This window comes from Thunnus thynnus, chromosome 5 (genome assembly GCF_963924715.1).
Source record: "Thunnus thynnus chromosome 5, fThuThy2.1, whole genome shotgun sequence".
Lineage (NCBI taxonomy): Eukaryota > Metazoa > Chordata > Actinopteri > Scombriformes > Scombridae > Thunnus > Thunnus thynnus.
The window spans coordinates 24447527-24469932 of record NC_089521.1 but is presented as its reverse complement, the minus strand read 5'-3'; the positions used below and the strand labels follow the sequence as shown (position 1 = coordinate 24469932).

The window sequence follows — 22406 nt, the reverse complement described above, 5'->3', positions numbered from 1 at the left end:
TGGGTGGTCCTTTTTCTTTTCTTCAACAAGGCCGGTGCACATACAGAGCTTGTTTTGTTGTTTTTCTTTCTGCCTTTCTTCTTTCTTTTGTGTGTGTGTTTGCTGGAGGCTGGAGACCAGATGACAGCAAATTGATCCGACCAGTCACAGAGAGAGATGTGTGAGTCCAGTCTGAGTGATTCAGGCCTCTGAGTGTCACGTTTTCTCTCGGCCCTCCTGAAGCGTGGTTTTCCAAATACTACATTTGTACGCAGGAACCTTCCCTGTTCTCCTTCCCTCGACACACACTTATTATTAAGTCTCAAATGTCGTTCGTGACACAGAATGTAAACGCCCTTATCACAAAACGCTCGGCTGTGTCTGATTAAAGGAAGAAAAAAAAAGAAAGAAGAAGAGGCAAAGCCTTTATCAAAAAGAGGAAGTGCTACCTTCTTCTCTACCACATCCTCTCATTTCTACTTATCTTCCTTTTCGACCCTGTGACATGTTATTTTCTTTTAAAGGAGCGGATTGAAATCGAGTGCAGTCAGACCTTTTTTGTGTTCACAGAATTCACAAGAGCCTCTATTCAAATTGAATGCAACCCTCCACTTATATCACTGTTTTGACAGTTTTTGGAGTTGACATCATTTAAGGAACTCAATTCAGCAGAGGTCATCTGATTCTGTCGAGCCGTGCTGGGAGTAGCTGAAGGTACTGAAGCTTATTCAAAAAGACTTTTTGTTTATGACCTTGTTTGAAAGTTACTGTCAACCTCAGGAAAAGGAAGCCACACGCACATAAAACACAAGAGAGAGAGAGAGAGAGAAAGAAAAGTTGCTCACCGAGGCTCTTCTCATCTGCGGCTCCAGGAAACAACAGTTTGACACGCTCCAGGCCACGTCTGTTGTGTCAGAGTGTGTTACTTTATGTGTTTGCTATGCTTTGTCTCACACCATATGATTCAAAATGTTCAGAGGGAGAGATGCAGCCCTGCAAAATATTTGGGGATCCTTAGTACTTGATCCGTTGAGTACAGAATGTGCCATTGAAAAAGAGAAGTGAGGAAACTAAACAGCTTCCGTCTTCAGTCTGGCAGGTTCTAACAATCCTTTTAACCTATAGTACATATTCCAGAAATGCATTATAGTTGAGCTGAGCCTTTTTTGCTCATACCTGGAAAGCTGAAGTTTTGATATTGAGTATTTGTACAAAACATAAACAGCAATCAACAACAACCAAGCAGCTCCCCCTGCAGCGGTCAAAAGTTAAGCACTGCGGTCAAGCACACTTTCTGGCCTATTAAAGCAGAAGGGAGAGAGCTTTTCAAAACAGTAACTCTTTTGAAAACATCAACAGTGTTTCTTTACTTAGTGCATAGTTGATTCTTCTACAGGTTTTTGTCAGCAGGCCAACAGTAGTGAACATCACCTTGAGGAGGAGCTATGGAGCCTGAATGCTTTGAGAAATACAAAGAGGAAGACACCTTGGACATTGAATCCTTCCAGGGTATGTGTGCATTCAGTAAGCTGCTGTTGTCTACCAGTTAAATGAATAATACATTTACAAGATAGGTTCACGTCTTTTCAAGTCTATCTTAAAATAACACTTGTGCGTATACAGTATGTATAGTGAAAGAGTTCCTGGTAACTGTAATCATTCTTATCCATACTGTGACAAAGAGGGGATTTGGTGGTAAAAAGACTAACTTTCAAAGAAGACCCACTGGAAACAACTTTCTTGAATGGCAGGCAGTTGTATTTTAGAAATTTTAATGTATCTTTCTCTACTTTTCAACCAGTCACTGGTTTCCATTCATTTCTGTACAATGTGAAACTCTATCAGCAGACTCTTGCTTGAGAAGTGTAAATCATCATAATGACCATCATCTCTGCATTGTAGATTTTTCTCAAATTTTCCTCAATCAATATCTTTATGACATACTGCAGTGCAGACATTTCAAGTCAGTCTGTACTTACAGCATGTAAAGCTGCTTAGATCACTATTTTTTTTGTTAACATAAAACTATTACACACTGTCATCATAATGTAATGTGAAAGGGGTCGCTCATAGTGACGAACCCACAGAGAAATATATCCAGACTCTGCAGTTCTCCACAGCTCTATGTCTTTCAGCTCCTTATTTAAGTTTTCACCGAGCAGCAGTTTTTGGGACACAAACACTACTCCAATTAAATTCTGATGTAGCTCTTTGTCTGCTGGGCGTGTATTGTTAAAATGTTTGCCATACCAATTTTATTAGGTGATGATATGTCTGTGTTGTGTTCGCTGCTTTTTCTGCTACCCCCAACTGGCCAAAAAAATGTATTAATGCAGCTTGAGGGTTGGGTTATGCTCCAAAAGAAGTAGTTTGTATGATGTTTTGTATAACCTCATCAGGAATCTAACGTGTTTATAGTTCTGAACAGCTACACTTGAAAGTGGAGTGAAAAGCCGACCGTCAGAGAGGGGGGAAGAGGCACTATGGTTTAAATACAGGGATAAAGGCTTTCAGAGTGTCTCTCCCATAAGGTATTCATAGTGTTGCACTTGGTTGTTCATGTGAAAAGTGACAAAAATAGTTGTGTAAAGAATGCACAAACAGAACTTGAGAGAGAAGTTAAAACCGTGGCTCCTTTCTCACCTCCACACACCTTGCTAATTATGGCATGAAGTGGGTATGATTGTCAGATTGATCAAGAAAATAAAGCAGACTTGATGTGTGGTGTAATGGATCAGACAAACTGGACAAATCATCAAGTTTCGGGGCTCTGTTAATTAATTGGCTGCTTGGAATGATATATAGGTACAGTACATGTATTGTAGTTGAAGAGCAAACACACTGGTAAGGTCTTGTAATAAATAAAACATTTAGAGAACATAAAAAGAAATGATATGAGAGCTGTCTATCATGATATTAAAGTAAAGTAAAAGGCTGTCTAAAAAATGAATGACAACAAACTGAACAATGCAATTTGTGTGTCCTCACACAGGAGACAAAACAAAGGTCATTCAGCCAACGTCTTTAAGAGACCCCGACCTAGAAAAGCTGAAGGAGGTAAGAGATTGATTCCCCCATATCTACATATAACACTTTGTCTGAATCCCTGTCGTCCATTCAACATTTACGGTCATATCAAAGCCTGTTCCAGACTAACACAGATCCAAGATTCCCGTGTGTCTTGAGTGGGCCGGAGATAAATGCTACACAGGAAATACATTTCTTATCCTGCATGTACAGTATGTGTGCAGTGAAGAGCATGAATAATATCTGACGCGGGGAGAGGAGTGCTAGGATCGGTGAAATTTTAATGAACATAATTATCAGAGGTGATGGGAGACAGATCAGAGAGGAGCAGGAAGCTGACTGAGTCTGCACACTTTTTGACGGGAAAAGATGGCAGCACAAGTGTTTCATGCAAGTGGCAATGAATGAATAACTTGATAAGCCTGACGTGTTTTATGTGTAGAGTGTGGGGGAAAAACAAATGAAATATCAGTCATTTTTTGGGGGGGTGAGTACTTTGTGTTTGTCATCATATTCCATCAACTTGAGGATCATATTATCTCTGGAAATTGATTAAGACACTTGAAAAAAACTGGGTTTCACGTTGTTTTTCATCTGCCTCAGCGGCAACAGCAGAATGTATGCAAAAAGATGAAAGTGTTTGATGTATCTGACTGTGTGATGAATTGTGTCTTGGTAGACATTGGTTGATTGGATCAATAGCACTTTGACAACAGAGCACATAGTGGTGAAGAATCTGCAAGAGGATCTGTTCGATGGGCTGGTGCTTCATCACCTGCTGTGTGAGATAATACACATTTCTATGACTGTACTATCACCTCATTTTTCAATGTCATGCTTCCCACTTAATCATTATTTAAAATAGCCAAATAGTGAAAATTAAAACTACCAAATGTTTGCCAAAAAGTCACCAACTTTAATATAAAGAACACAGCCATTGCTAGTGAAACCCTGACCTTACAAATAATTATTTCCTTATTTCTACAGCAAGGTTGGCTGGCGTACACTTGTCTGTGGAGGAAATAGCACTGTCAAAGAAAGCTCAGATCCGCAAGCTGGAAATTATCATGGAGGAGTTGGACAAGAGACTGGGCCTGCAGGACAGCAGCCGGATCAAGTGGAACATCAAACGTGAGTCATGCAGCTGACTAGGCTTCAGCAACGAAGCAACAAGTGAACAAATGTTCTGTCCTGGCACCGATTTTGAATTACAACAGGATTTGGTAACGGCTCAAGGGTGCCATGATAGCTTATACCAACTGTGAGGGATTTTAGAGGAGATAAAATTTGCTGACATTACAAGGGATCTGTTTTAATCAACCTGCCAGTGAATTATTTGCTGTTGCTGGGTTATGGAAGCAAAGAAAGGCCGATAATAATTTACATTTTATAAGCAACTGAATGCTTTACTGTCACTTTGAAAACTGTCTATCTTAATATATGCGGTTTAAAGTTCCCGATATTAAGGTAAAGTAGCATCAGTAGGAAATGTTGGGTTTGCATTAACAGCAACTTAATACAACTACAATAAAACTTAGCTCTGATACAACGTTAGGAAAGTCAGCAGTAAATAGTGAGGCTACATCAATGAGGAAATTATAAAAAGTCTGGATTACCTGCACGCATCATTTCAGGTGAATCACATGTGCATGTTGAGGCAATTTGAATCCAGAGTGGGAATGGCAGACTCCACCACTAACACAAAAACTGCTATACAAAATGTAATTACAGAATGTAGATAAATTGAATGGTCATTGCATAATCGTTACTCTAATCCATTTATCCCTTTTGCTGTCCGACTTCTCAATTCCTCATGGGGTGTTTTTTTAAAATGTTTTTTATGCTTGTACAAGCTCATAATCTTGTGTATCTTTTTAGATTGTATCCTTTTAGACAGTTGTTTAGGGGTTTTTTTATGTAAGTGTTTTATTTAAGCTTATAGCTGTTGATTTGGGTGGCAAGCTGCTGCATACAATTTCCTGTATGGAGATAAATTAAGTTGTATTGAATTGAATTCAATAAATAGTATCAAAAGTCTTTGGCATTATAACTTCAAGTATTCAGTAGTAGTAACATTTCTCAGTTAGATGTACATTTTCAGATAAGTCTTTATGGCCTTTCTATGTTTTGACACTGGGTGGTGATTTCTTCCATATCAGTGCAAGTTGATTGTCTGTGTTCTGCTCTCTCCTATTTGTCTGTCAGTCATCCACAACAAAGACCTTCTGGCCACTATTCATCTGCTGGTTGCCATGGTGAAATGTTTCCAGCCTGATCTGGATTTGCCGGCAAATGTGAAGGTTAAAGTTGTAGTTGTGGAGGTAAGTTTTCAGTTCAAGCTCAATTCTCAAATCTATCTCAAACATACATTGTGTGGATTGTTGCTCAGTTTTGGTTCACTTCAATTACATCCAGGTCAACAAAGGTGGAATCAAATCAGATGAACAGATAGAAGTCCTGACAGAGGAAAGGTTAGTAGATTTCTGTCCTGTTTGATTCTGTGGATGCGAAAAAAAACAACAACTCAGAGTTCACCTCATATTTTTTTGGCTTTTTCAACAGCAACACAGGCTCAGAGTCCCTCAGCAATACTGAAAGTGAGTATGAGTGGTCGGAGGTTGAGTCATTGTGACATCCTGAATGTCATCCAAACAGCATTACAGCCCACAAGGACCTGATGCACTTTTCTGTCTGTCTGGTCACCCAGGGGAAGATCCCATCGAGCAACTGCTGAAGCTTGAGGATCACAAGGTCAACACGGTGAAGAAGGTATAGCAAGTATAAGAGGAGAAGTGCTTGAGTAGTTTGAGTTGTTGCTCTCTCAGGCAGGAATCTACACTATAAGTATGATTAATGTAGATACTGTACAAAGTATATGAATCAAATATACAAGGAATGCTTTTTTGGTATTTTGTGTGATTGGGGAACTATCAAGTATTCAAACAAATTATCAATTCCATGTAGGACTGCAACTAACAATTTTTATTATTAGCAAATAATCGGTTTATTACAGTATATTTTTATTAATTGATTCACCATTTAGTCTATAAAAATGTTAGGAAACAGTAAAAAATGTCCATCACAATTTCCCAGAGCTGCAGGTGACATCTTCACATTCCTTGTTTTGTCAGACAAACCGTCCAAAACCCAAAGATATTTACATTATAATCACATTATGAGACATTAAAAAGCAACAAATCCTCACAACTGAGAAGTGGGAATAACAGATATGCTTGAAAGTAAATTTTAACGAATGATCGACGATCAAAATAATTGCAGAATCATTTTCTTTCAATTGATTAATCGACTAATTGTTTAAGCTGTAATGTTACAAATGATTATTTTCATAATCAAATAACCTGTTTAGTTGATTCATCATTTAGTCAATCAAGTGTTAAGAATGAACTTCTTCCATTGGTGGCGTCTTGTTTTGTCCGAAAATCTGTCCAAAGCCCAAAATATTCAATTTACGATGATATAAAACAGAGAAAAGCAGCAAATCCTCACATTTGAGAAGCTGCATAAGAGGGAATTTTGCATTTTTTGTTTTGTTTCAATTAATTTTCTGATGATTAACTAATCAATGACTCAACTAATCACTGACATTTTACCAGCACTGCCAGCAAAATAAACATCCTGCTTTTAAGAGAAAAAAAAAACATAAGACATAAACACACGCAATAGAGAACAAGACCTTTCCCTATGTTACAAGATAAGGATACAAATAGATATAAATATTTACATATAGTATATACAGTACATGTTTAATAAAAGTTATTCAGACCAAGTTTTAACATTTGCTGTCATTCCCTCATGTTTTCTGGTTGCACTTTATTCTGAGTAAATAATATCCATCCATTAAGTAACCAGTGTCTCTGAAATAAGATATGAAGGCTCTAACATGCTGCTGTCAGACATTTGAATCCTTCTGACTGTAACAAAACTAAAGCATTCATTAGAGTTTGATGAAGAATATAATATGTTTAACACCTAATAATGTCAGATAGATAAACCCAACCTTTAATTAAAACTGCCTAACCTCCAAACGTTCAATTTCAGGCCATCTTACACTTTGTCAACAAGAATATGTCGACCTTGGGTCTGCAGGTGGATGATATGGACAAACAGGTACACAGCAACAGCTGCTCTGGAGCACATTCAGGAGTTCCTCATTGATTACTTCCCCTGAGATTATATCACCTTCGTTGTCGTGTGTCCTTTCTGTCCAGTTTGCTGATGGTGTGATTCTGCTGCTGCTGATTGGACAGCTGGAAGGCTTCTTTGTGCCGCTCAGTGACTTCTACCTGACCCCTGTCAATCCATCAGAGATGGTATGGATTCCTGACACATTAGCAAAAGAAGTGCATCCTCACAAAGACAAACGCACGCCACTTAACTTTATTGCTACAGTCTAATCGTCCTATCTGTTGAACCTTACAGATGATGAATGTGCTTAAAAGTCCACTGCTCAAAAGAGAAATTACTGATTTCAATTAGAAAATCAGCTTACAGTTGACTGATGTGGTGTGAAAGTTAAGATATGCACAGACTCCATTATACTAATTCAGAAGTTCACAATACATTTTTTTTTCTTTTCTAATTTGAGCTAATCTAATTTCCCATATGAGAACAGTAGATAATGAGCAACAGTACTGAAACCTGATCCAAAATCTTGCCTATTACAATATATGATGTCACATAATTAATATTTTACAATTCCCATAATAAAAGTAGATGCATAATTACTGCTGTGTCATGCCTCACTTATAATATAGGATGAGTCTATGAAAAAGTTATGATTCTGTTATCAAAGATATGATGAGTTCATGAATTACTTACCACTTAAACTTATTACTGTTTAAAGACACAGTGACACTCAATATAAGACTTTTTGATACCCTTAAAGCAGAAAACACATTATGTATATAAGCTCAATCTTAATATATTATGTCTCACACTGCTGTGATAAGATTATAATGTAACACTTGTGTGATGACGTGTCACAATACAGGAATTACCCAATTCTTGACCACTTTATAGCCAAATATGTTAAATCTGTCACCTCTAATATCATGGAAACCCAACACAAATGCAAATAAAATGCATAGATTTGGTTTATTTATTAATTAAAACCTTGGAAATGTACAAGTGAATGAATACAAAGATGTCATCAGTGGTAAAAATGTATTTTATATAAACTATTAGTAGGCTATTACATAAAAAAACTTGATTGTCCTGATGTGTGCACATTTTAGTACACTGAGTTGTTTTTCCTCTTTCTCAGATTTCACTGGCAGAGATTAATTCACAATCTGTCAGTCTCATGATTTTTTGTGATATATTGACAAATTAATGAGGGAACCTGCTGCAAAACAGCTCAATCACTTAAATATTTTATGTCATGTCTATAAAAGAAAAGTTGAACTTTTTGGAAAATACACTTTCTACTCGATTTAACTCACAGCAAGAGAGCAAATAAGAGAATCGCCCAAAATGTTGAACTTTACAACTTCTTGAGTCTTGGTAAATAGTAATGCTTCGAATGTAATTTCCTGTCTTTTCTGTTTTTCGTTAAACTTTTTTTTTTCCTACAAGCAGCTGTCAGCTTGCTTGATACTCTTGCCATGATTTAACTTTTATTGTCTTGGTTTAAAATCTTGAGACTCAATTCAAGAAAATTCCCAAAACAAATAAAACTCCACTGGAAACAAGAAACATATTAGGCTGCTCGGGCAGATATCTACTAGTTGTTTAACTTTACTTGCACTACTCACTTTATAGTAAAGATAAGATATCAGCACACATGTTTAGATATTACTGTACTAGAAATTTGTTAAATTCAATTTCAATATTAGATTAATACATTTTAAATAACTGAATTTTGTATTTAACAACTCATTTTGATTGTTATATACTGATGCTGTGTTTGACATGTTCTTCCTTTGACCTCTAGCTTCAAAATGTGACCTTGGCCTTGGACCTTCTTAATGATATAGGCCTGCAGTTGTCCAGTGTTGACCCACAAGGTGAGAAAATTCACACTATACACAGTCTGCTACACAATCTTGTTGACAACAGATTTACTACATTAAAATGCCAGACACAGAAGAAGAAAAAACAGAAACAGAAGGCCTGTGTTTAAAGTGATTCTAACTGAAAAAAAGACCTCATATCATCAAGACAGCAATGTCAAACTAGTACAGATGATATCCTCTATCAAGAGCATTTATCTGGATGACAGATACACCAAAATCTGTTTGTACATCAGGCGAGGAGGGGGATCGCTCCGGTAGTTTGTGTTAATCCCCACTGCTTGGTGGAGTGTGGGTTTGACAGTGTTTTGGAAGGAAAGATGGAATTGCTGCTGAATATGAATGAGTATGACTCGTGTCTCGATGGGTATCACTGCGGATGATTGGCTCAGTCCGAGGTCATCATCATTCATTTAGAGAGGAGCTGCGAGGGAGACAGTCTCAAGGGGACAATGTCACTCTGGTGCCTGCTGATAGACACAGGGATATAACCTCACCGCTATGACTGTATCTAGTATGTGTGTGTGTGTGTGTGTGTGTGTGTGTGTGTGTGTGTGTGTGTGTGTGTGTTGAGGAAGATATGTTATCTGTATTCATGAGCACTACTACTGTACGCCACACAGTTATCAAGCAGATCCCGGAAATATTCTGATTGTATCTGTGCACTGTAAAAACTCATTGTGAAATGTAGTGTTTGACGATTTCAACTTGCAACTCTCGGTTATCAGATTTTCAACCGTAAAATCATTAAAATTCATGATTTATGGATTAAACATATGAGATTGAGCATTCATCCAAATAATAATACAATTATCTTTTCATTATTTTCCTATTTTCCTGTTTTCATTTCATGTGCAGTAAGTTAAGTTTCTGGAAATCCTATTTTCTCCTTGGTTGAATAAGGTTAGCGAAGGTTCTTGGGATTCTGTCCGTTTGTACATTAGGTGAATCAAAGGTATATTTCGGATAAAACTTTAAATAAGAATAACATTTTCGGCGCTATATAAATTTATGTACTTCACTGTCAGTCATGATTTGACAGGAACAAATGATAAAAAAACCCATAACGATAAAAGACTGCAGATATAAGAAGGTAATTCAGGCCTGAGAAATACTTGTTACCATGGAAGATATTTGTGGATTCAACATAATGTGCAATCATGTAGTAAATTTTACAACATATATCCAACTTATGACCTTTAACCAAAATCTCTTTGATATAATCTTTGACATGTTTGCGTTCAATAGACAGTAGATAGCATAGAGACAGACAGGAAATTAAAGGAGAGGGAGATAGCATGCAGCAAAGGTACCAGAATCAAACCAGGGATGTTGCAGTTATATGATGAGTCACCAGGACACCCATCATTTAACCTAAGTATAGAGCATTTGTTTAAGTAAACTTGCAGTTTAAATTAAGTGTAGACATGTACATTGCTAAGTTAAAGTGAGGTCTAATACTTATTGCATGTGTGTCCATTTATGCTCCCTTTTCTTGTGGGTAGAAATACATAAAAGTATGATGACACCTCTGTCTATTTTTTATCTGTTTTTCATGACCCAGTGGTTCTAATGAAGGAAAATCTAAATGCTACAGACTACAATTGTAATGTGCTGCCAAAAACATCAAATATTAACCAAATTACTTCACACATGGAAATGTAATTTACAATTGAATAATTAAAATGAAACACTTAGGTAAATGACTGTAACAGACAAATTAACCGTGTAGTAATATTAATCATTAAGGGGACTCAAACACAGTGGTAAAAAGATCTTAATACAGGATTTAAAAATGCAGATAAACAGAAAAGACCTGACAGTGAGAGAGAAGACCTGCTTCAGTCTGGGAGCAGCAAGGGGAAGATGTGGTCACCACAGGGAAGGTGGACTGGCAAGGAGTAGCAGATCAGATGATCTGAGGGGTCTGGACGTAGATGTACACACAAAGCCAGATCCATAAAGAGATGAGTTTCCTAGTTTGGTGTGGAAGAACTTGAGGGCCCTGACCTCAACCCCATCCAAGAACTTTAGGATGAACTGTAACGCTGACTGTGAACCAGGACCAACATAATGTTCTTGTGGTTGAATGGGAGCAAAACCCTGCAGTCTTCCCAGAAGAGTGGAGGCTGTTATAGCAGCAGATTAATATTCATGGTTTTGAAATGAGATGTTCAACAACCACATATGGGTGTATTGTTTGGGTGTCCACTTTTGGCTGTGTAGAGCAAATCACTCCAGGGAGAGAAGAGCGAAACAGAGTGGGCGAGTGAGTTACTGACTTGTTCAAGTGTGTGAATCAATCAATAGCAAATTGATCTACTCCACTTCCCAGCAAATCCATTATTGACAAGTTGCTCTGTGGACTTTCTGAGCTCAAATCTCCCTTTCACAATCACTAAAACTTCCCCATAATATTGCCTGCCTGCCATATAGCCTGTAATCAGTGGTGGAAAGTAACCAAGTACATTTACTTAAGTACTGCACTTAAGTACAATTTTGAGGTATTCATACTTGGCTTGAGTATTTCCATTTGGTGCTACTTTATACTTCCACTCCACTACATTTCAGAGGGAAATATTGTACTTTCTACTCCACTACATTTATTTGACAGCTTTAGTTACTTTTCAGATGAAGATTTGACACAATGGATAATATAACAAGCTGTTAAAAATACAACACATTGTTAAAGACAAAACCAGTGGTTTCAAACTTTTTTGGCTTGTGGTGTCGTACAAAAAGCAGTTCACATTTCAGATGTCTGTAAATTGTTAACAGCTCCACCAAATAGTGATTTTTCCCTCTAAACTTCTCACATGGTTTCATTTTAATAAATGTTCAAATGATCCAATGTTTCATCAAAAATCAAAGATGAGAGAAAAAGTCCAAAAACTGAAAACAGATTTGTGTATCAGAACTTTTTTTTCTTCTTTCCTCTCCAATTAATCATCTCATGACCCCTCAGATTTATCTGGAGACCCTTTGGTTGGAAACCACTGGTCTAAACTAGCTAACTGTAAATAAAGTAGTTCAAACCAGCTCCATCTCCAGCAGCTACAACAGTAACATGCTGCTAAGACACTTATGCTTAAGTATTAATAATCTAATGATGTCATATATAATAATATATCAGTCAGAGGGACCAAACCACTACTTTTACAGTAATACTTTAACTACATTTTGCTGCTAATACTTATGTACTTTTACTTAAGTAGGATTTTTCAGGACTTACTTGTAATGAAGTAGTTTTACATTGCTATATTGGTACTTTTACTTCAGTAAAGGATCTGAGTACTTCTTCCACCACTGCCTGTAGTTGTAAAGTAAATCCTCAACACGATAACTGTTAATGTAAGGACCAGCTTAATTAATCTGAGCCATGAGCAAGTGGTTAATTTAATTCATTTTTAGTGTCTCTTTAATGTTTGGCATAATTGCTGTGATGGAATGAGGAATCGCAGCACTCAGGGTCTAAAACGGGAGCGCGCTGCGTGCATTAATGAGGTTAGCTAGTGGTTGAGTCGATCTTTATGTCACATTTATTCAGTTAGTGCATCTCACAACAGAGAGCAATTTTGTTGGGATCTCATCTCACCAAGAACATATTGATTAAATTTCTGTCTAATGTGTTTTTCTTTTGTCCTCCTGATCTATGACCTGTTAGGATGGATTGTGAGAATAGTTATTAGCTAATGTTGGTAAAAGCTTCTTCATATTGTCACTGCTCCAGTGGCTAACGGATGCTGATGGTGCATTATAAACAAGCTCTAAATGTCTTCTGTGGATTGTGTGACAGATATCGTCTCTCAGGACATCACTGCCACCTTTAAGATCCTGTACACCCTGTTCAGGAAGCACAAAGGGATATGAGAGAGGACAGACACAAGAAGAGGAGATCAATAACAGGAAATACAAGTAAAGTGGAGTGTTTGGCCAGCCTTGGATGCCTGCTGTCTCCAAACTTTTGCAAATGCTGTATATCTAATTATATGTTGACTGTTTTTTAGACATTCGGCTAATGCTCTCTTCTGAGCTGACTTTAAGAATAATTCTGGTTCAATATAACCTGGGTCTTATTTTTATAGTTTTCCAGTATGTTGGAAGAACAACCCCCCTGATAATGAACATATATGAATGTTAGACCCAACAATACCAAAAACGTAGCACATAGGGGGAGGTTGGGGTGGTGGATGGAACTGCAACAACTAACTGCATTGGCATGAGGCTATCAACAGAGCAGTAATTAGAAGTGTCAAGTTATAATGGCTGCCATTTATATCTGTATGAATATGATTGGATGTTACTAGTCAGCTGGTAGCCAAGCAGCAGATGAATGAGCCACTAATAGTAAGTTATCTGCCCAAACTAATGCTACTACATTAATGATAACATTAATCAAGACTGTGTCTACTGCTAGCTTAGCAGTTAGTGTGATGTGAATGTTTGGATCACCAAAGTCAGAGGGGTTAATCTTTTTGGGACTGTGAATGTACAAAATTTAATGGCAATCCATCCAGTAGTTGTTGAGATATTTCAGTCTGGACCAAAGTGGTGGACCGAACGACTGACATCACCATCCCCAGTGAGTCATGTTGCTAGCATGGCTAAAAACATCCAGTGGGACAAGAAACACAGGCAGTCATACATGATTTAAACAACCCCCTGGGCTAGCCAAAGGAGAAAATGAAGGTAGCAGTATAATGATTTCCAAAACTGTTCACTGTAAGAATCTGTCACAGTTTACAGACCAGCTACCTGGTTAAACTTTGACTTATACTGTATGTTGTGGTCGTGCACTCCCATAGTTTTCTTGTGCAATGAGGAGTTACATGTATTACTCACAATTCAGGTGTCCACACTTTAGATTTTACCTGCAAATAAAGTGGTTTAGATCATTTAACTAAACAGTTGGCTTGTTTACAACTTGTCTGACTGCTTGGGGTTTTTTGCCTCGTCTGACTTTGACTTTGTAGCAATCAGATCTCAACATCTACTTTGTTGTTAGAGCATAATCATAAGTGATAGAAATCACTGCCAAAACCAGAAAAAATAAGACCCAAGCTGTGATGAACTGGAATTACTAAAAGCTTTAAAATAAGTGGAAGAAAATAAGCTTCAGTAGCTTTAACTGCTCATTCAATAGCAACATTTTTAAAATGTATTTAAAATGAATTGTTGATGCTACTATCTGATGACATTGTTGGCAGTATAAGGACAACTAAATGTAAAAGTAAGCACAGATAATATATTGTCTATTCTTTTTTTCATATTTTTACGTTCACATTCAGTCAAATAAACCTGGTGTGGATGTCAGTGTCACCTTATTATTTCCCAATAATTACAATTTTTCCCTCTATTTTGTCTCACTATGCATCTTCTTCAGCCTAACACAGCTGGATAATGGTACTTTTCAGTTTTGCTATAGCACACACCTGTCCTTGACTTCCTTCTTCTGCTTCGTCTTTCTCTGCTTCTTTCATGTGTTCTTCATGGCAGTCTATGACCTCCTCTGTGCATGCAATTGTTATTTCTCGGAAAAAAATTGGGATTTTTTCTTTTTCTTTCTTTTCTTTTCTTTTCCATTGAATTGTTGACAATTCAATGTCACACAAATGTAGAAAGGGTGCAGCAGCGATGGAGTGGAGCACAGAGAGTGAGAGACAGACAATAGCTGTGGTTCCATCAAAGCATTTTTTGCAAATTATGTGTTCAATTAGAAAAGTTGGCTAGAAGTGGAAAAATTCACAATTGTCCTCAGTGGATGAAGATTACACATGGAGTGCAACTGCTTTGTTTAAAAGAAATGTATGCAAACAATTTGTTATTTGTTAGTGGAAAGACATTGTTTTCAGCCACTTAATTGTTTCTTAATGTGAAATAATGTTAAATATCTTTTTATCAGAGCCTCTGTTTACTCTTGTGGTTGTAGTTTGTGTATTAGAAAATTGCAGAGTGTGTTTCTTTGGTTTTCTCTTAGGGCTAAAGTATGAAAGCATGACACAGTAACATTAACAACAACTATCACACTTCTTATTCCCTCCAGTTTGCTTGCAGATGTGTTTGTTGACATTCAGGGACGCCATTTATTCGTTTCCACCAATGAAATACAAATGGCTTCTCTTTTTTTTACTGCACGAGATTACAATTTACAGCCCTTGAACTCTTCATCCTATGTCATAGGTAACTAGATTAGCTTGTAGAAAATTTGATTGCAGATTATTTTACGAAAGGCGTAAACCACTGTGGTACAGGGTCAAACCTTGAATGAGCATGCAGTTTCAATAAAATGCAATTTCAAGCCTACAGAGCTTGACATCCTTGAATGAATGAATGAACTTTATTTATACAGCACCTTTCATGCACAGGATGCAGCTCAAAGTGCTTTACAATTCAGCAGCAAAAAAACATGTAAAACATATACATGCACAAGGAGAAAATGAGTGTTACTATTTATCAACTAGTATTTACACAGTTACACAGTCATTGAATAGAAATTAGAGAAAGTCTTAAAAGATTAAAACAGACAGTTACAGGCTATATTAAAAAACGTTTTGAGTTGTCGTTTAAAACTGTCGACTGAGTCAGCAAGTTTAATATTTAATGGCAGAGTGTTCCATATTTTTGGGGCGTACTGGCTAAAAGCAGCATCCCCAAAGGTTTTAGTGGGAACACTCAAAAGAGCAGCTGAGGAGGATCTTGCTGCTGCACCACTGACTGCTTCCAATGTAACTTCCTCCACCTCCAGCTTCTTCCTATATTCACATTTAGTTGTGTGTAAATGTTTCTTTAAATATGTATTTGTGAGCTCAGGGACAGTCTACATCAAGCTTGCTTAGATATTTCTCAGAGCATCATATGAGCAGAGACAAAACTGAATGTTGCAATAAATGGTTAAAACCTTCTCCTAAGTGTCTTTAATTAAATGTAGTGGTGGGCTGTTTGCGCTGAAGTAGCTGTGCTTTCTAATACAATCAATATCGTTAATTGTCAGCATTATCATTGAGCTGCTTGGATTCAAGATTTCAAAGATTTATTTATCATATATACATATTTGTAGTGATCCCAATATGGTGTGCTTCTAAGGTTTTGTAAAGAGCCTAGTGTTAAAAATAAGGATAAGATAAAAGAAATATAAAGGGTAAAATTCAAAGAATAAAAATTCAAAATGTGATGGAACAAGTTTCACATGTATGCGTACTTTATTTATTACTGACTTTCGTACTTATTGAGGTAATGCTGTGGTGGTTTCAGCCTGCTGCAAAAATCAAACAAGAGCACAGCGAGTAATGATGTACATTTTTTTGTCTGAATAATGAGGAAGACTGCAAACCAAAATAACTATGGTGTGTGCACACAGTCATGTGTGCTTGACATGCTTTTGCAATAATCTCTGTGACTGAGTGAAAGTCGAGGAAGATGAATGTTTTTCCAGCCACTGTATGCATATCAACAAAAAGGTCAGGGCTTAGTCTGTCACCAGTTTTTAATCCATCAGAACAAACAAGGATACTTTTCAGGATAAACGTTTCAGGGATTAAACCTGTTCTGCTCCAACAACAACACCTTCTTCTTCCACCATTAGGACTCCAGCAAAATATATGTCAGGCAAGGGCTGAGAATATTTTTGATAAAATAATATATTCTATTTGGATGACTAAGTATATTTTGACCACACCAGATGATTTCTCATAAACTGGCTGTTTTGAAGAAAACAAATGTTGTGAAACCCACTGGATAAATATCTGTCATATGCCATCCAAAATGTTGTCAAGAAACATGAGTAATATGTCTCGTCACACTGAACAGATGCATCTATCTGTGCATGAAAAGGGAAGCACAGCCAACAGAGCAGCATCAGTTTGAGCACAGAAGTGAACCCCCCTGTTATTCTGCTGTTGATTTATGTATTTATACTGTATGATGGGGAGGCTGTTTGGAACTATTGCAGTAAGAGATAAAACCAATATAAGTGCAAATGGGAGAAATAATCAACAGAACATTTGTTATTCATTTAGATTTGAAAGTGACTAAAGTTGGGGTGCATTTACTGTAAAGGTGTTGTTGAATAGATGGCTGATTACTAATGGGACTGAGATCAAGGTTCAAGAAACTCAACTATTCATTAAAGACCTCAAACAGTTCAGCCCAGGTGAATTAACTGTCCACCATTTGATTCAGACTGATATTAAAACAGGTCAAAGGTCACCTCCTCTGTTGTTTTGGATGAACCAGAGGGGCCTTTATATGCATGGTTACTAATCTAGAGTAATGGGATGACTCCTACAATATCAGACTATTTCATGGTTTCTTTGTCCATAATGAGTCCTGAATCAGTGTTAAAGAAAAACAAACATTTTGTATGCACGGCTACATATGGAGGTTGTGATTATCAATCAAACACACTCACTACAGAGCTGGAGGCAGGGAATGAGGTGTGTATGTAAACCCCAGGAGGGAAATCACTATTCAGTAATTTCAATCAACACAAGATTTCCAGTGGTTTTATAACTGTATTTACAAATAAATTATGCACTTGCTGCAATAAACTGGTAATTTATGATCAGTTTTTATTTATTTCATCAAAAAAAAGTTTAAACTAATTTGTCATATGAAGTCAATCTACTTATTTAAAGGTGCCTAATTTCCACTGGAGATTCTGAATGTTTCAGTCTAATTTTTAATTGCAACATTTCTGCTGCTTTATACAAAATCTTAAAAAAACAGCACCAGTCCGTGCCATTTAAAAAAGTCAGTACACTGGTGGCATTTGAATTATGGGAAAACAAAAAAACCCGCAGCCCATTATTTTCTCCCAAGAGTGAGCGTGTTATTTTGCTGAAAATAAATTACACTGAATATCTAAACTTCCTCTTTGGTGCTGTGACCAGGGATATAATGGATGATTTAAACTAAATTCTGTTAACCCTCATTTTTTATGCAACAAACTATTGACCCTCTTGGGGAAACATGCCCTCTGTATTTGACCCAACTACAGTATTTATAGCAAGTCAGAACTTTTGATAGTTGATACCAAACACGGGCGTCTTTTCAAGTGGGAGGTCACTGACAGACAGAGAGTTGCACGAATACAAAGGAGATCATACTGTATAAGCCAACAGAGTAAAACTCAGTACTGAGAGTCTAACCCCAGCTCTGGACCTTCTTACCCCAAAGCCATATGTTTACTGAGCTATCATCATGTGCAAAATTAAATTATTTCAATACTCTAAGTTAATAAGGAAATTATAGGCTATGCACTGCCCACAACAAGTGTTATCATACTAATGCAATTGATTAATTTGTTCATTCCAAGATGGTCAAGCTTGTTTCGTGTCCTTATCTCAACCCTTGCATGCTGTGTTGGAGTCAGAAGGCAATGGCAACAGCCTGAGAAAGATTAAAGCTTGACCACTTGCGAGATGCAGTATTGAGCTTCTGATCAGACTGTACAGTCGGAGAGTCATACTGAAGACAGACATCCATCGATCCAAACAATATGCTGATGCGACACAGGAGCTGTTGCAGCAATCATTGTCATCATCAGTGGTTTCATCAGGGGATATAACTAACAATCAAAGCAAGTGAACTTTTTGTGTAATTTAAATGTCAACATCCACTCAACTAATAACCCAGTGTTCAGTATTAAATAAACACAGTCAAACAATCACATTGTAAAATCAATAATCATATAATTAAAGTACCTAACAATGAAATTGTAAAATAATCAAATGAATTAGATTATAAAAATGAATAAATAAAATCAGGCAAAGACTTTGTGATGAAAAGTTGCATTAATACATAAAACATTCATTGGGATAAATTGTAATGTGTGATAAAAAGACATTGAAAAACGAAACGAAAAATGATCAACTGTTATTGTGAAAAGAAGCATGATGAAATAACATTTCATGATAATTAGCTGAGTTTTAAAAATGTATTGGATTATTTTACAATTTCATGGTTATATATTTTGGTGTAACACCTCCATACTCCATACCAATGCCTGACGTCATCAAACACCACACATTAAACATACCAATGTATTATTAGTGTGAATGCTGACAAGGTTCAGTCAGCCCATTTATATCCAAAACCAAACTATTTAGCTTAATTTTTCCTGGTTAAAACAACTGAGTTTTGACTATTTCAGTATTCTAGGACAGTACTTCTAGGATTGTTTTATTTGAATAGTTTTTAGAGGCTGTGAAAAAGTGATGACCATTTTGTCCCCATTACAATTTGTATTTCTTGCCATACTTGTCATTTGTTTGTTTAGCCAGTCACATTGCTGTCAAATACTATCCTGGGTTTTGTTTGTGTTTAGCATTGTTTTGTTACATTTACATCTGCACATAAAGTTTAATAGAGACCGAAAAGTAGTTAAGGTCATTATTTATTGTTTATTGATTGAAGTACTGAGTTTCTTGAGTTATAGATTAGCTTGGGTTGTAACTTACCATATACCCACCATGCTTTCTAGGAGACAACAGGGGACTGAACCACTTCCTGATTTTAATGACTTGGCAAGTATGGAGGCATTTATTAGTTATTAGCCATTTATTTAGTTAAAGGTTTGGTTTTGTATTTATGTTATTTGTACTTATTTTGGTTTATGGTAAGGACTATGCTGTGGTTGATGTGTGTGTAAACAATGCTAACTGATACAAGTGACATTGTCATATACCAGTTGTTGGTATAAGGGAAAGGACACCCCTGATATAAATAAGGCTCTGCCTAGATAGATTGAATCCCCTATTTAAGAGGAGAGCTGTTGGTTTGAGAAAGAGCAGAAACGAAAGAGGATGTTAGTGTAGCTGTGTTAAGGTAAGTTTGATTATGCTTGATTTCATTTGGTAGTCTCTGAGTCTGTCTCTTATCACCTTCCTTGAAACTCTGACAAAGCTTCCTCACAGGTAAAACTTTATTTTACAATAAAACAGCAAGTAATTGTAAAAAGCCAGAAGGGGTTGAAGAAATGTTTCATTTTTCTTGTTTCCTATCTCGTCAATCATCTTTTTGACCCAAAAAAAGCAAATTAATTGTATTACATGCAAATGAAGAGATTTGCTTTTTGGCCATTATCTATTTGTATAAAAAAATGAACAGAACATTAATGGGTCACCAAATGAGGGAGGGGAGGGTAAGGGAGAGGAAGGCTGGGAGACAGACAGTGATGATCAGTAGATACAGGATAAAAGAGAACAGGCAGCTTTACATTACGGTTCTGTAATGTCTGTTAACTTTTGGGATTGTACTAAAAACAATCCTTTCATCCCTGTGTCTGAACTGTGTGAGTGCCAGCATGTATGTATGTAATACTGTAGGTCAAGGCTAATAATTAGTGTGATTACTGCAAGCAATCACACCATTGTAGCAGCAGCTGGCAGCAGCTCTCTGCAACAGTAGACTTGGCACACGTGTGCCTGGACAATGGAGTATGGTTTTTCATCCATCTTCATCCAGCAAATCAATAGATGAGTTCCTTTTTGCTTTGCTTGGTAGCATAGGCAAAATACATTACATTTCCAATCAATTTGAATTGTGCTGTATGCCCTTACTTTTGTCATGATAATGATTTGGTACCATGCCATCTGATCACAACATCAAACAAAAAACGCTATTTTACTCGTATATATTTTTTCATTAAGCTTGTGATCTATTCTTTGAGATTCTTTCTGACTTACTGACCAATCTTGATGATTCAGAGTTTTTGCTCAAATTGTTTTCCTAAGTTAATTTTATTCTGATGAAATGTGAAAGGCATCAGACTTGAATTGAGTTTTGAAATCAGTCTTACTAACTAGCTACATCTGAACTGTTGCTAAAATAATGTCTTGTTTCAGTGGCAAGACAATATTTCTGAGAGTGGAGCTGGACTTGTGATTCTGAAGCTCCAAATTACACAGTGAGTTTCATTTTACTTTGTTTTATATGCCAACATCTCCAAATGACTTAATTTTATTTAGATAATGTGCCATTGCTGTCTGCGTAGTACCGTGTACCACTTTGTAACTGATGAAATTGTTTTCTTTCATGCTGAAGTACTAGTAGATTTAGTATTATAGTGGCCTATATTAAACAACAGCAATTTACAGCAGAATGGATGTGCTATATGAAATAATAATAATAATAATAATTTAATAAATAAAATGTGTTTTCACACCCTCTTTGAACACACTTTCAGGAGCTTCATAGGGATAAACTCTGAGAGAGGCACCCCGGCAGGATGGGACAAAGAAGTCTAGTCACCTAAGCCCTTGTGTGTTAAGTCTATTAAAGAAACTAATGGACTTTTGAGTTGGACTTTGTATAAGTCAGTGAACCCTCTCACCCACCCACACAATCAGTCTCTTAGCCACACTTTTCAGTTATTCACTTGGTCACTCATAGTGACTGTCATTCACTCAGTAACTTCCTCAGTCTTTCACTCACCCACTACAAACCCTTATAAATACACACTTGGACAGTTTTTTTAAATTGAATTTTATGGAAAATACCAATTAAGGTAACCAAACAGACATTGATACAAGATAGGCAGTTATTTGGTTACAATAATATGGTGAGCATTAGTACATGGCAACAATTACAGATGTACTGTACCAAACCATCAGATTCCTGTCAGGGTTAGGCCGCTCCCTACAGATACATACCCACTAAAGCTGTCCCATTGTTCTTCAACCATATCATTTTTCCAGTTCAAGTACAGTATATTTCCAACTGTCTTTAATTAGACCCATTTTATTGAGTCTTGTTGGGATGTAATAATATCTATGAAGTATTTAGTATTAAATAAATTTGTCTCTGACTTCTCTGATATATTTCCCATAGTTGGAAAGAGTCCCATTAGAGGATCATGTTGATATTTTTTGTTTTGTCTTTATTTGTGTACAATGTTCAGACAGACTGCACTAGTATAAGTATTTACTTTTTAAATGACTTTTGAATGATCAATTACCTGAATGAGCTCCATGCTTTGTTTTTTCTATTACTTTCTAATTGTGTACAAATGTTAAGCATCAATCATTTAAAATGTTAAAGTGAGCCATGGTTTGAAAGAAATACCTTGAAGTTGTATAATTTGTCTTAACATTTTAAGTCATAATTCAAATGGCTGTTTATTCAATGTTGTAAATACTGTCAATGAGTAATCATGTCAAGTAAGCATGCACAAAACTCTTCATAATAAACCAAAATGAATAGAACCACCACAGAATAAACATGAATACAACTCAAATACCCAAGCAACACTACAATCTCTCATCTGCAACAAACAAAACCAAAAACCCCAAAACATAAAAGGTACAGAAATCCCAAAGCACAAAAAGTACAAAAACACAGAGTCCATGACAGAAAGTCTAAGGGAGGAAT

At 36.6% G+C, this 22406-nt stretch overlaps 1 protein-coding gene across 2 annotated transcripts; it reads left to right on the top strand.

The window, feature by feature from the left end:
• The first annotated feature begins 423 nt into the window (after positions 1–423).
• On the top strand, positions 424–15361 carry parvg (parvin, gamma). 2 transcript variants are annotated; one of them, XM_067590312.1, is made up of 13 exons: positions 424–693; positions 1390–1488; positions 2972–3036; positions 3686–3788; positions 3994–4137; positions 5212–5327; positions 5422–5477; positions 5569–5603; positions 5714–5775; positions 7066–7134; positions 7236–7337; positions 8960–9032; positions 12835–15361. In XM_067590312.1, the coding sequence occupies exons 2-13, from the start codon at positions 1425–1427 to the stop codon at positions 12906–12908; spliced, it is 963 nt and encodes a 320-aa protein (XP_067446413.1). In that variant the 5' UTR covers positions 424–693; positions 1390–1424; the 3' UTR covers positions 12909–15361. The 2 variants fall into 2 exon arrangements, with proteins under 2 accessions (XP_067446413.1, XP_067446412.1); XM_067590311.1 differs by having other exon boundaries at positions 425–693; positions 1376–1488.
• The last annotated feature ends 7045 nt before the right edge of the window (positions 15362–22406 follow it).

Coding starts and splice junctions, on each gene's coding strand:
- parvg (XM_067590312.1), top strand. CDS start 1,425: ATGGAGCCTGAATGCTTTGAGAAATACAAAGAGGAAGACACCTTGGAC. Junction 3,789..3,993: donor GGTGCTTCATCACCTGCTGT/GTGAGATAATAC, acceptor TTATTTCTACAG/CAAGGTTGGCTGGCGTACAC. Junction 5,478..5,568: donor GAAGTCCTGACAGAGGAAAG/GTTAGTAGATTT, acceptor CTTTTTCAACAG/CAACACAGGCTCAGAGTCCC.